At 37.8% G+C, this 15,119-nt stretch overlaps 1 protein-coding gene across 5 annotated transcripts in view; it reads right to left on the reverse strand.

Annotated features, from left to right (window-relative positions):
* The window catches only part of Arhgef12 (Rho guanine nucleotide exchange factor 12), a 126,920-nt gene that overhangs the window by 62,462 nt on the left and 49,339 nt on the right, over positions 1-15,119 (reverse strand). For 4 of the 5 annotated variants that reach the window (XM_051197187.1, XM_051197184.1, XM_051197185.1 and 1 more), the window contains exons 2-4: positions 13,398-13,421; positions 11,979-12,064; positions 9,781-9,837 (exon numbers count right to left, since the gene is read on the reverse strand). In XM_051197187.1, the coding sequence (XP_051053144.1) occupies positions 9,781-9,837; positions 11,979-12,064; positions 13,398-13,421 (167 nt within the window). The remainder of the gene's footprint in view (positions 1-9,780; positions 9,838-11,978; positions 12,065-13,397; positions 13,422-15,119) is intronic. The other variant, XM_051197183.1, reaches the window with a different exon arrangement.

Genomic DNA, 15,119 nt, shown 5'->3' on the forward strand with positions numbered 1-15,119 from the left:
CAGCAGAAGTCCCTGAGAAACAAATGACTTAAAAGCTTTCCCTAAATGCCCAGGCTGGAAAGCTTTTCCTGATATCTTGGTATATGACAGAGTCTACAGACTCCCACTACACCCTCTTTTATGCCTAAAATTCATTATTGCTCCACATGGACATGTGTTTGCTTTTATTCCCTCAAGGCTACATACCCCAAGGGTAGGATGATCCCCCTGTGTCAGAACCCGTAGTACAGTCTACTTGGTAAAAGAGGAAGTTCTTTAAAAATTGACTAAGTAATTAATGAAATTACAAAAAGCAGAAGAATCTCAAGATGGGCAGAAGCTCAGAAAGAAAATTAAACAGACAAGGGAAAAAACAAAAGTGTCTAGGGTACACCGTTAATGTTATAAACATGCTTAGAGCCCTAAAAATTTAAGGTCTGTTATTTCAGGATTCCACAGAAAAGGCAAAGCCTGCTTTCTCCTTTTTAAGTGGCTTCTGCCTGACACACTTCCTTTTTAAATGTTTGTGTTTTAGAGTTGTTTGGTTTTTGGGTTTTTGTTGTTGCTGTTTGTTTTTTTTTGTTGTTGTTGTTGTTATTGTTTTTTGTTTGTTTTTGTTGTTTTTTTGTTTTGAGATAGCACAAAATGGTCTCACACTTGCAATTCTCCTGTGCTGGCACAGGTCAGTGCCCCCTACACCTAGCTATTCTATTCTACATCTAAAAGAGACCAAAAAAAAAAAAAAAACAAAACAAACAAACAAAACAAAACGAAAGAGTAAGGAAGAGGGAGAAGAGCAACCCACACATCCCATTCCTTTTCCTTCCATAGTACTCACTCTGGCTATTCTGAGTACCCTTAGAGATGAGGACTTAGCTCAGTGAAAGGGCATGTAGTCAGCAGGTGTAAAGCCCTGGAATAGATATACTGCTACACACACAAACACACACACACACCTTCTAACTGCTAATCTGAGATGCTGATGTTCTTTAATACATAAGAATTGGGCCACTGAAAAAGCAAGGAAGTCTTACACATACAGACAATGCGGATCTACTGAATCCAAACTACTAGTACTATTCTATTTTATCCTATGTGCTATCTACATACATTTAAATTTGTAATAATAACAAACTGACCACTAAACCGATCAAAATTCAGAAATTTTGGGGCTGGAGAGATGGTTCAGTGGTTAAGAGCCCTTGTTGCTCTTGCGAAGAACCTGGATTTCAGTTCCCACATGGTGGTTCACAACTATAACAACTGTAACTCCAATTAAACAAGCATACATACAGGCAACACACACACAGTAAGTCTTAAAAAAAAAAAAAAATTCAGAAATCCAGTCTCTCAGAATGCTCAAATCTACTGTTACCTTCTGCTCAAAATCAAAGTCAGGTGTGATGGCTCGCACCCAACGTTCAGGAGGCAGATGGAGGCAAATCTCTGTGAATGTAAGGCTAGCTAGGGCTTCAGAGTGAGCCCCATCTCAAATAAGTAAATAAATAATTTTATAAATCAAGTGAGTCTTATTCTTGAGAGAAATGATCTACTTGAGGAAAAGTTTGACTCCCTTTAAAAGAAGAAATTCCTTCTGTAACACTGAAATCACCTACACTGACTAAATTATCACATTGTGATATTTTGGATGACAACAGCCACCATAGGCTGGTTCCTAGTAGATGGAACTTTTTGAGAAGGATAAGGTATATCCTTTTTAGGAAGGTGTGTCACTGGGAGAAAGAATCAATGTCATTCTCAGTGTTTCTCTCTGCTTCATGGTTGTAGTTAAAGATGTGAGCTCTCAGCTTCTTCTCCAACTGCCTCCTGGCTGCTATGCTTCCCACCACGAATAGTCATGAAACTGTAAGCCCCAAATAATCTCTTCCTTCTGTACATTGCCTTGATCATGTTACCTCCTCACAGAAATAGAAAAGACACATCCTCATCTTAGCAGTTTTACTGATTGTCTACTTGTTACCTAGCACTAGTATGTAGGTGCTGTGAAAAATACAAAAGTATTAGGAGTTCCTGCGCTCAAAGAGTTCAGACTCAGCAGGAAAGGACAACATTAAAATAAGTTTTAAAACAACATGATATATGACAAAATAAAAACAGATTCCTAACTCCAAAATATCCACTTTCCATCATGTATGATATAAAAACCTGTAAACTTTGTACTAGGAAGATGGAAGGGGTGCAGGGTGATCCGGAGTCCAAACTCAGGCCCAGCTGCATAGGGAACTTGGAGTCAGGGTGTAATACATGAAACATCATATCAACAACAATTAAAAATTAAAAAAAAAACCAAAAACCCACCAACTCAAGCATTCATCAAGTCTTCTAATTTTTACTACATAAATAATCCATCATGTGTTTTGCTGTTAAATCTCTTACTATGAAGTTTATAATCACACCTATCATACAAACAATGAGTTTATAAGGTCACTATCTCTTAGGTAAGAACTATATTCTAGCTATTTGTATGAGAACAGGTAGAATGTTCAACCAGAAAAAAGTAATAAAGCTTAACCTTCATTGAAACTCAACCAGAGTAGTTCTGTCTCCATTCCCTTGCTCTTGATTTTTATAGGAAGGGTTGTTTTCATTTGTTTTTCCCCCATAGTAATTCACATTCCAGTGCATATGGAGAACTGGTAAGCATAAATCTCTATTTTATGCCCTTATCAAAAAGCATTGCAATGCTGGCTTCTGCATTCGTCTGCAAATGGCTAAAAACCAATTACAGTCTCCTATTTGTATTCCTTTCCATGATGTCTGGCATATAACAGGTGACCAATGACACCAAATGAACCTAAATTTTTACAAAATGAGAATACCTGTCATTAAAATAAATTTAGATCATCTTTCTTATTTGAATTTAAGCTGGGCATCTGATATATCATGTAATGCTAGGACTCAGGAGGCTGGACAGGACTGCAAGTCCAAGGCCAGCTTGAGTTACAATGTGAAGAAACGCTGTCTCAACAAATATGGTCAAACAGAGTGCTCAGCAGGTAAAGCAACTTGCTCTAAACCTGACAATCTGAACTCAACCATGGAACTCACATAGTGGAATGAAAAAACTGACTCCTGCATGCTGTTCTCTGACCTTTACACTCATACTGTGGCTTGTTAAAGTGTGCATGTCAGCAAGCACACACACACACACTCACTCGCTATTTTTGTTTGTTTTTGTTTTGTTTTAATATACTATGGGGCTGAAGAGATGGCTTATAGGTAAAGCGTGCTTGTTCAATCATGAAGAGCATAGTTTGAATCCCAGCACCCCTATCATATTCACACATAACTACAGTTTCAAGGTGTTCAATACTCTCTTCTGACCTCTGTGGGCACCCTCACTCGGGTGTGCACATACTCACAGAAACAAACAAAATAAAAACAAATCTTTGACAAAAATAATAATAAATGTAGGTCTGAATTTATTTTCCACAAATGAAATTTAAATACCACTCAACCATTTTTAGTAAGAAAAATCATAATCCTGAAGATTATTCACGGTAGGAAAACAACTTAAGGGCACAGTAATGAGGGATCTACTGGCAAATCTCCGTCTGTAACAATTTAATTCCCCATCTGTTCCTAACCAATATCTCTACTGGCCCTAACTAATATTTCCTGTCTTGATATTTCACCTCAGAGCTGATCACCTGATGTCAGGCTTATTCTCTCAATGAAGTACAAGATGCTCTTATCAAATTTATACAAACAATATCTTCTCCTAAGTTGTATTTTGTCACAATAACAAAAAACATGGTTTTCTGACATAACAATATAGAAATAAAACCAACATAAAAACTGCTCTTGGAAGCTGGGCAGTGGTGTCACATGCCTTTAATCCCAGCACTGGGGAGGCATATCTTTGCAAGTTAGAGGCCAGCCTGGTCTACAAAATGAGTTCCAGGACAGCCACAACTACAAAGAAAAACCATATCTCAAAAAAAAAAAAAAAAAAAATCCTCCTTTTTGTGTGTTTGTTTTCTTGTTTTGAGGCAGGTCTTGCTACATGGCTCTGGAGGTTGCCTTTGAACTCACTATCTATCTGTGGTCCTCCTCTGCTGTGGACACACTGCCATGCCCATCTAAAGATGCACCTTACTCAACAGGTAACTACCAAAGTGGAAAAAACTATGTCTATGGAATGCTTGACAGGGGGTGGGGGGTGATAAAAGGAATGGAAATTGCTGAGAAGGTATTCTCAAGTTTTACTATAAATATATTCCTGAAAAGGGGTTACAACTATAGTGCCAGATAGTAAATTTAAATAAACTGAAGTGTTAAACACATAAGACAATATGCTAAGCCTTCCATACTACATTTGCTTTAAAAAGCGTACATTAGTCTTTCTTCACCTTTTATTTTACTGCATGACCAAACTTCTCTACGTCTCACCTCTTAAGAATTAGCTGCAGGAAAGGGTGTGGAGAAAAATCATGTGCAACCTAATAAAAACAGCTCAGTTTTAAACTGCTGCCAGACATACGTGTTTTATGAGTAAGACCTCAGATAATCCTTTGATTAAGAAGCTTCTACATTCTAAATTCACAAAGCTGCCAACACAAGGAACCTCAAGTTCCAAGCACACTGACTTCATTCTTTTAGATGCCCACCAGAAACAAATCCCTTTTCTAACTTACATTTTAAAATTTTTTGGAAGGGAAGAAAAGAGCCAATTAAGATGAGATTCTATTCCATCATCTTGATTTCAACAATCATTCATTCAAAAACTCATTTTCAGCAAGTCAGGCATTATGAGATTTGCAATAATGAGTACAGATGCAAGTAACTCCACACAAAGCCAGATGCCAATGTTCACAAACAACAAATGTAGCTGGGCAATCCTAGAAAAGCATTGTGAGGGAGGCTTTTATTGACAAAACTGTCTTGTTTTTTATCTATAATATAATGTTCTGAAGTACATACACATTGCAGAATGGCTAAATGTAGCTAATTAATCAAAGTTTTCCTTCATATGGTTATTATTATTCTGGTAAGAATAGTTAATACTTAATACTTTTTACAGTTCAAGAATATAACATCCTTCTAAGACATGAGGGACAACTATCTTGAACTTATTCCTCATATCTAACTGCATGATAATGATGTATCAGTGTCTGAACTGAGCCTTGGAGAATAAACAGCATTGGAAACTACAGAAAGAAAACTAAGCACTCAAGACAATAGGAGCTGCACTGGGCAAAGCAAGAAGACCAAAACATACTTGGGAGATAAACAACTGGAAGCAGCCTGGTACTCTGAGATAAACAGAAGATTAAAGCAGAATGATAAACTAGAAACAATGTACAGTATATATTAGTACTTATCTGTGCTTTCCTAGCAAGTGAATAACCAAACCCTTTATTTTAGTAGTATTAATTTGACAGGTCAAAACAGATTATGACATCAACATGAAACTGAAGTGAACAAAGTTATGAATCCTAGCACTTGAGAGGCAGAGGCAGGCAGATCTCAGTTTGACACCAAGCCAGGTCTATAGAGTGAGTTCCAGAATAGCCAGGGATACACAGAGAAACCCTGTCTTGAAACAAAAATTTAAAAAATCCCAAAGTTATGAATCCATTAAAATAGTTTAATAATATGATGAACACTAAAAAAGGTATAAAAGACTGTGACTAGGCTATGTAGGTGATACATATCTTTAATCTCATCACTTGGGAGGAAGAAGTAGGAAGTTACGGAATTCAAAGTCATCTTTAGCTATCTAGAGAGTTTGAAGGCAGCTTAGACTACATGAGACCCTCTTTGAGGGAGAGGAGGGGAAGGGGAGGAGAGGGGAGGGGAGGGGAAAAGAGAGAGGTAGGGAGAGAGAGGGGAGAGAAGGAGAGGGGAGAGGGGAGGAGGGGCAAGGGAAGGAGGGATCCCTAACATCAACATAAAAGCTGAACACAGACTATATTGTACATCAGTAATTCCAGTGCTGGGGGATAGTGTTGAGGATCCATAGAGCTTGCTTAGCCAACCAACCTACCTGAGTTGGTGAGCCCCAGGTTCAGTGAGACCGTGTCTCAAAAAACTAAGATGAAAAACAATCAAAGAAGATACCCCACATCCACATGTGTGCACAAAGAAGAACACGCACAAACATGTGTATACACACAGAGGAACACAGGCACAAACAAATGCACACACAAGAACATAGACACAAACACACATGCATACACACAGGATCATGGGCACAAACACACATGTGCACATACACAAATACACACACACACACACACACACACACACACACACCTGTAGGGTTAAAATGAGCTGCCAATCAAATAAACAAGACAACCCAATAACAAAAAGAAAGGAATCCGATCAAAGAGATGTTACAAAAAGCAAGAAAAGGTATCTGCACTGTCAAGTAGTTCAGAGGAGGTATGAACGCAGACAAAGCTAACAGGTTCTCAAGCAGGACATTTTGATTCACCTTTAAGACAGTGTGAGTTCAGAAGCAAAATTTCAAGTAAGAAGGGAAAAGAGTAAAGAATGAGTTATGAGAACACATAAGGTTCATGTAGAATGTTACTTGAAAAGCTGAAGAACAGAAAATAATAAGTTGGTGGGAGCAAGAGTCAAACCAAGAGGTCTCCTTTTAAAGATATGAGAAACTTGAATGAGATAAATGCAATATACTTAAAAAATTTGAATTCTAAATTATTCCAAAATATGAAACCTCTCATATGCCAACATGATGTCACTGTGGGAAGCTCCACATTAACTACACGTGGTAAATCTCAGTCAGACCAATCAAAATTATTAAAAATTACCTTCAGACTATGTTATTTAGCATATATATTATGTATAAAATACTAGCAAAGCTAATGTCAAGACTCTGATTACACCCCTACAAATCCACCATAAATATGCCAAGTATTTCAAAATCCAAAACACATCTGTCTGGTCACAAGCATATCAGGTAAGGGAAACGTGCATTAACAGTTTGCTTCTAGTGTGGTGTAAATGTTCATCTCCTCTCAAAACTTATGTTGCTGCCCTGCCTCCTAAGGTGATAGTATCTGCAGGCGGGCCTTGGAAGGTATGTAGAGTTAGAGGAGACAATGAGGGTGAGACTCCCCTGACAGAATGAAAAGAGACACCAAAATTTCAGTCTCTCTCCAGAAGGCCTAAGTGAAGAGAGAGTGAGGAAAAAACCATCTACAACCTCACCAGTCTACAGCAGCACTTATATATCAAACATCTAGCTTCTAGAACTCTCAGAAAATACAATTTCTATTCTCTAAGCCACATAGACTGTGGTACTTTGATATGGCAGCCCTAGTGTGCTAAGATGACTTTTAAGGGACATGGCTTATTCTCACACAGATACCCCACAGTAACCCACAAAATTCTTCATTACAGTATTAGAGATATGCCTATAATCTGAACTACACACTGAGTTCAAGGCCAGGCAGAGTCACATAGCAAGACTCTGTCTTAAAACAACCCAGCCATGGTGATATATACCTGTAAGTCCAGCACTCAAAGGTAGAGGCAGATATCAGGAATTGAAGGCCATATAGGGCTATATGAGTACCTGTCTCCAAAAAGAATCTATAAATAATAGAAAACTGGCCACATTAAAATTACAGTTCAGAAAACATATCCATACACATACAATAGATTCCAAAAGGTACAGAAGACAAATGGAATGTTAACCAGACTATTCTCAAGTTTTACGTTTGCTTTTCTCTTCAAATAAGCAAAGTCAATCTAACCCTCAAAGCAGCTCTAAAAATGGCACAGTCAATTGAAATGATGAGTGACATCTGTACTGAGCAGCCAACTGAAGAATCTGATCCTGGGAAGAGAATGGACACTTCGCACAGCTTCAAGTACGCTTATAACAAGACCATCACTGAGCAGAGCGTCCCAGGCTGCTAGGACTCTACTCAGTCATTATCCTGTTTCCAAGCTTTTCTTGACTCCCTAGAGTGTTCTCTTCATCTAAGCTAACTGTAGTCTAAAGCAGCCTCTCCACATACACATCCACAATGAGAAAGGCTAATGTTCGCATGCTAGCTGTCTTAATTAACTCATCCCTCTAATGAGTGTTTATTGAGGAGTCATAGTTCAATTCCTCCAATAACAATTAAAAAAAAAAAAAAAAAGGAATTTCAAGGGTTCTCAAGGGACAAATGCACTAAGAGGCCACACCCTACCTCCTGAGCACCACTTAAAATGCTTCTGTTCCACGGAGCCAAATTGCATGTCTGAACCAGTATGAAACTCCTATCACTCTAAGAAAATTATTAGTAAAATATTTTCTGTCAGACTCCTAAATCATTAATCTTTACCCAACATGAACAAGCTCCTACACACAGAGACCTAGAAAAATGGTGAAAAAGTGAACCACAACCCTGGAAAGGAGAGACCTAGAAAAATGGTGAAAAAGTGAACCACAACCCTGGAAAGGCTGCTGCAAGAATGGAAGTACACAGATAATGTTCACATTCCTTTAAAAAAAAAAAAAAGCCTTACTTCCATTAGAAACACAGAATATTAAAAACTACTTTGGAGGAAAGAAAAGCATAAACTCAACATGCCACAAGGCCTGGTAAACATTTCCTTTTGAACTACACGATAGAAAAAAAACGTATGAGCATGTTCCTAACATAAAGCACTAACTGCTTCAGAACCAAGCACTAAGGCTTCACAGCACTAAGTTGTATCAGATGCCAGCAGGTATCAACTGCCAAATGTTCTCAAGGAAGCATGGACAATTAATTCCATACATTTTTTTCTCCTCATATAGGGCCAAGTAAGAAACAAATATACCTGAGTAAACTTCCACTAGACAGACCTTGGATCTGTTAGAGAAGACTTTGTCTGGTCTGCTTATTCTTCCAATGATGATTTCTGGAGTCTGGTTCCAGGCAATGCCTTACCTCTTCACTTTCCTTAACAACCTAACTAGACAGCAGTGTGTGCTGGTGTAGGCATATCATCCCAGCATTCTGGAAGCAGAGGAAGGAAGACACTGCAAATTTGAGGTCAGCTGAACTACAAAGTGTATTCCAGGACAGCCTGGGGCTGCACAGTAAAACCCTGCTCCAAAAACCTTCAAAAAACAAATAGGGAAAATCTATATAATGCCATAATACTTTGATGTATTTAGGACAGCAGGACAGAGTCTGGAAACACTCATATTTTCATTGTGTGTCCGATCATCATTCTTTTATAAGGGCACTTTGAAGTTTTCCTATTCAGAGTAAGTTTCAAGGAAACTTCCAGAAGGCACAAATGTTTTAAGCCTGAAAATAAAACACTTAAAAATTTTTGCAATTGGGGATACGTTTTATAAGAATGGACTCTTCAAGTGACTTAAATTTTTAAATGATTTAAAAAATTATAAATGAAAGATAAAACAAAAACTTCAAAGAATTACTAACACACTTAAATGATGTCAGAACTCTTCTTATAAGAAATGACTGAGCTGCTTAAATTCGACATAATTCAAAACCTGTGAATGAGACCAGAAGAGGTTGACAATAATTCAAAACCCATCCATGCTATTCAGAGGCACCTGACCCATTTTCCTAAGATAAACAAGGAGGAAATGGGTAACATGGCCTATTCTCAACCTATCAGCATTAGCTTCTAGTCATCTTAAGCTTCCATATCACAGCCATCGAACCCCAGGCTCCCTTTCCCTGCAGAAGATCATGCCATGCAGAGCAGACAAGAAAGGCTGCAGTTACCAAAAAACAAAATGAGACAGCATGAAGCAAGCTGCAAAGGTGCAAGGCCACATTAGCTACATCAGCTTACCATAGATCTCGGATCTACTCTCCTCTGAACTAGCCTTTGTCTTCTTGGAGGAGCTATCTGCACAAGAGCGGGAGAAAAGGAGAGATATAGAAAACATGGAGACCAATGGAAGGGGGAAACTTCATGGGGGATAAAAGAACGAGTCATGATCAAGTTAAATTGTGCAAACATGAAGTATGAACATCACAGGTGATAGCACTTAGAACAGTCAGTCATGAATAGCACAGGTAATGACATGTTTACAGATTATGGAAGAAAAGACAGTAAATAAAAAAAATACAAACAAAATAACACATGAATAGTCTACGCCATATATCATCTGGTAGAGATGAAAAAAAGCACTTCAAGCTACACTCAGTTCACCATGAAGTACAGTACATCCTTGAGAGATCTGTCTTTGGAAATGGGCACCTCACAGACAAGTATACAGAATATGTCTACCAAGACTAAAAAGATTATGGCGTTTTCCTGAACATAGGGAAGAAACTTGTGACCACTATTAAGGGCAATAACTAGCTATACAACTAACTAAAATCCTCTGAGCTCATGACTGGAACCTGGGCATCAGAAGTGCAGAGCTTTCATGGAGTTCTCTGACACATTACTACTCCCACTACCAAAGCCATCTAAACCAAGTGTTAATTTATTTACGTCTACCCAAGCTGCAAAGCAAACTATTCATTACTTAGTACTTCTTAATTTTTTCCTTCTAAGATAAATGCTTACAAATGTTTTCAAAAATTAAGAAAACTATCCTAAGATATATAGTACATTTCAGTTATTCAAACAAATATTAACACTTTATTGAATATCTAAAATTATATTTCTAAGTTAATTTTTTTTTTTTTTTTTTTTTTGGACACAGGGGTTTCTCTGTGTGGAACTTGCTTTACAGACCAGACTGGCCTCAAATTACAGAGATCTGCCTGCCTCTGCCTCTGCCTCTACCTCTGCCTCCCAAGTACTGAGATTAAAGGTGTGTGACACCATACCTGTCAATAGTAGAAAATCTTTAATAAACGTATTTATGCATCTCAGACTGGTGTATTGTTTATTTTTGGCCACAGGGACACACAACTAAATAATACATGCTCAAAGAACATGTAAATTTCAAATAGAAAATGCAAACACTGATATTACATGGAGAAAGGAAAAGGCAACAGAATTCAATCTTGTGTATAAGATTAAGAATATAAATTATGGGCCAGGCAGTGTTGGCACACGCCTTTAATCCCAGCACTCAGGAGGCAGCGGCAGGCTGATCTCTATCTATGAGGTTGAGGCCAGCCTGGGCTACAGAGCAAGTTCCAGGCCAGGCTCCAAAGCTACACAGATAAACCATCTCTATCTCTCTATCTCTCTCTGTGTGTATGTGTGTGTATGCATATGTGTGTATGTATATATGTGTATATATGTGCATATATATAAATATATAAACATGTTGGCTGATATGAAAGTTCTAGGAAAAATCAACATGATGGAGGCTGCAAGACAACTGAGTTCAGAGCACTTGAAGAAAGGGAAGGATTTCTGCTAGGCACTGTGGCACATGCCTAGAATGCCAGCACTTGAGAGGCTAAAACAGAAGGATCATAAATTTAAGGCCAGCCTGACCTATAAAAGAAGACTCTGTCTCCAAAAAAAAAAAAAAAAAAAAAAAAAAAAAATCCACAAGTCAAGTAGCAGTGGCACACACCTTTAAATTCTAGTGCTCAAGGCAGGTGAATGGATCTCTGAGTTTGAGGCCAACCTGGTCTACAGAGCGAATTCCAGAACAGCCAGAGATACACAAAGAAACCCACAAAAAAACAAAAACAAACATGTCCAAAAAAATGATGGGTAGGGAAGATGAAATAAGAAAATTTCTATTCATTTGCTTAATTATAAATTTTTCCAAGTTGCACTGCAGCTAATTAATTAATTCACAATCACAGCTGAGTTTTAAGTCAATCTCTAATCATGACATCACTATTTCTGTGACTATCATGATTCCTACAATGACGCTTCCTTCCACTGTGATGTCTAAATGCTGAGTTCAACATCATTCATTCCTGCTGACTGCAGCACTATTATACAACTGCAGGGTAGGGCTGAGGGGTAGGAATAACCACACCTGAGTGTTTCAATTCACCTAAGTTGTAAGATTCTGAGTTTCATTATCCTCAATACATCCTTTGGGAAAACAAGGGTATTTTTACCTGTGGGGTCAAAATCATGTGATGTACTGCGTTCAACTTTCTGTTTCTTATCTGTTGGTGACTCTCGGTTCAAAATACTTCCATGCCTAAGTGAAAACAATCAAATATTTACTTTAAAATGAAACATAACAATAAAACTTCATATAAAAATTACACAAATGCACCTTTTAAGGTGTGTGTGTGTGTGTGTTTATGTTTATTTGCATATTGTATGCAGGTACCCATAAAGTCAGTAGAAAGTATAAAGTTCCTTGCAGATGGTATTACAGAAGATTGAGAGCTACCAAATATGGGTGATAGAGACCAAACTGTGGTCCTCTACAAGAGCAACAAGCCCACTTAACCACTAAGCCATTTCCCAGGTCCCAGCAAGGCTTCTATATTTTTCAAAGAGCTTTAAAATTCAACTTATATAAAATATACCACACACATATTTTCTTGGTTATAAAAGGTTCTCAAGCAGTAAAAGTAGTGTTTATTACTAACATTAATTTTATTCTCAAAAATAACAGCCTATAGTTTACTGATTTTTACAGTTCATTTAACAGTCAGAAAAAAGCACCTCAAAAAATTCAACACATTCCCTGACATTATACATACTATAGTCAAGCTGACATCACTATATAAATATAACAAATATAAAAACAAACCTACATCAGGCAAGGCTCACTTCAACCCTGCTGCCACACAACTGAAGCCTTAGCCAACTGCCCTTGGGCCCAAGATGACACCAAAATTATTGTTTTTATTATAACTTAAACAATTGCAAGCATCAGATGATGGTTAGGCAATTAAAAAAGAAGAAAAAAATAACCTATGGTACACATACTTCTAACTAACTGAAAGGCTAGAATTACTAGGAATGGCATCTTATAATATTTTAAATAATACTTAGGATAACTAAGGTGAGAGAACATAAGATGTTAAAGCACAAGTGCTCAAAATGTATGTGATAGACATGGGCACAGACAAATTTGAGTCCATTAATATTTTCCCATTATTGTTTTACAGTAATTAAAACTAAAACAGTGCCACAGTTATTACAGGAAGTAACAGGCAATCAAGTGACAACACATACCCAAACTAGCAATCCATTTTCACCTCCCCATGCAACTCACAATTCAAAACAGTCACGGGTTTTAAAATTAAATTTCTTCATAGGGAGTGACCTTAAAGTGTCAATTTGAATAAACTTTTTAAATGCTTACATTAAAAACACAGAAAATATTATCAAAACAAGGCTGTGTTCCAGAAAAAATATGCAACACCTGTTGTACTTGAAATCTGTGAAGCATTATGAAAGTTTGTACTGCTTAAATCCTCACTCTCAAAAACCACAAAAATCCCCATAATTTCAAAGGAATGCTTCTAATTAAAGTTTAACTCCAACTTCTGTATAAAAATAACTGAACAGCTTACCTTATAGGTTTTTTGAGGGGAAACCTGAAACAAAGGGAAAACAAGAACAGATATTCATCATTAATGTAACTTGTAAAGATTCTGTTATTACAGCACTGACTATGCTAAACCAGCATTACAATCTTATGCTGACTTTCCCAAAGCAAGACAACAGTGGTGTCAGAGGTCCAGCTCCATTTTTTCAACCTGTTCTTTAAATCTCATTCTCATTTATTTTTAGCTTTCATAACAGAAACTCTGGGGGGAAAATACCTTTAAAGTATTATCAGCTACTAAAAATGTCTCTCACGCAGAAAACAAAGGGTATGTACGGTTCGTTTTGCTTTGCTCTTCTAAGGTTCCCAAGCTCAAAGAACCAAAGCGTTCCCCCCCCCCCCCCCGCCACAGTTGTCTTTTTTAAAAAGTATTATAGCTGGGCATGGTAGTACAAGCCTTCATCTTGGAAGGTAGAGCCAGGGTGGTTCCAAGTACAAAGCTAGTGTGGACCACACAACAAGACAACAAGTCCTGGGTCAGCCTGAGTTACAGAGAAAGACCCTGTCTTAAGAAGAGGGAGTGGGTTGATTTTTCCATTTGGTTGCATTCTTTGGGTGTGAGGGAGTTGAGACAAGGTCTCCTTATACAATCCAAGCTGTCCTCAAACCCATGATTCTTCTGCGCTGACCTCCATCATGCTAGGATAAGAGGCCTTACACTCCACCCCTAGCCAGAGAGGCTTCTTGGTGAGATCAAAATGGTCTGTGAATAACTGCAATCCTTTTATCACATAGAGGCAGTTCCGTTTCCAAACAAACCCTAATAGACAAGTTTAATTACAAATTCATTTTACCTCTTATTTAAATAAAACTGACCCATAGAAAGAGACAAAGCATCTACAAACCTTTATATATGTTAACATACATGACATGTTAACATAAAGACAATGATGAATGGAAAGGGATTCTGAAACAAGAGGACATTGTTCTAGAAAACTGGTAATCCCAAAAGGACAATCCAGGGGTAAGTGTTCCTGTGACACCTGATAATCATTTTAGAAGGAGGGGGGGACTGGAAATAGGGTCTTTTCTTATTTATCAAAGAATATATATTGGCAGAGAAGGACTTTCAAATGAGTGCTTGCTAAGGAAAACACCTGCAGCCTACCAACCAAAGGAAACACTTTGGTTCTTTGAACTACAAAACCGCAGAAAAACAAAACAAAGCAAAACTTACCCTTTGTTTTCTACTATCAACCTTAGCCACTGCTTAGAGTATTATTAAAAACTCCCACCCCAAGCAATGATGCTTAGGGCCAGGACCAGCAGCATCCAGGAGATTCTGACAAAGATCTAGAGTTTCTCAGACACTATGACCATTAACAAGTTTCCTGAGCTATTTTCTCTTACAAGAAAATGGAAAGAATGACGAGGACAGAAATGGATGAAGAAGCAGAAGAAAAGGACCACTGGGTAACACAACCATATTACCATCCACTTACTATATTCACAAAGTACAGAGAAAGACTCACAACTTTTAAAACACAACCATTTTCTCTAATTACCAAATTCTATTTAAAGCAAAGATAGCATGTGGCCCTCTTTTAGAAAACAGGCTGAGCAAATCATGAGGGCAAGTCAGCATGTAACTCTCCAGTATGGCCTCTGCATCAATCAGCTTCTGCCTCCACGCCCTGTTTGAGTTATTGCCCTGACTATTCTCAAGGATAGACTGTGATGGAAAACT

This window comes from Phodopus roborovskii, unplaced genomic scaffold, assembly GCF_943737965.1.
Source record: "Phodopus roborovskii unplaced genomic scaffold, PHOROB, whole genome shotgun sequence".
Classification (NCBI taxonomy): Eukaryota; Metazoa; Chordata; class Mammalia; order Rodentia; family Cricetidae; genus Phodopus; species Phodopus roborovskii.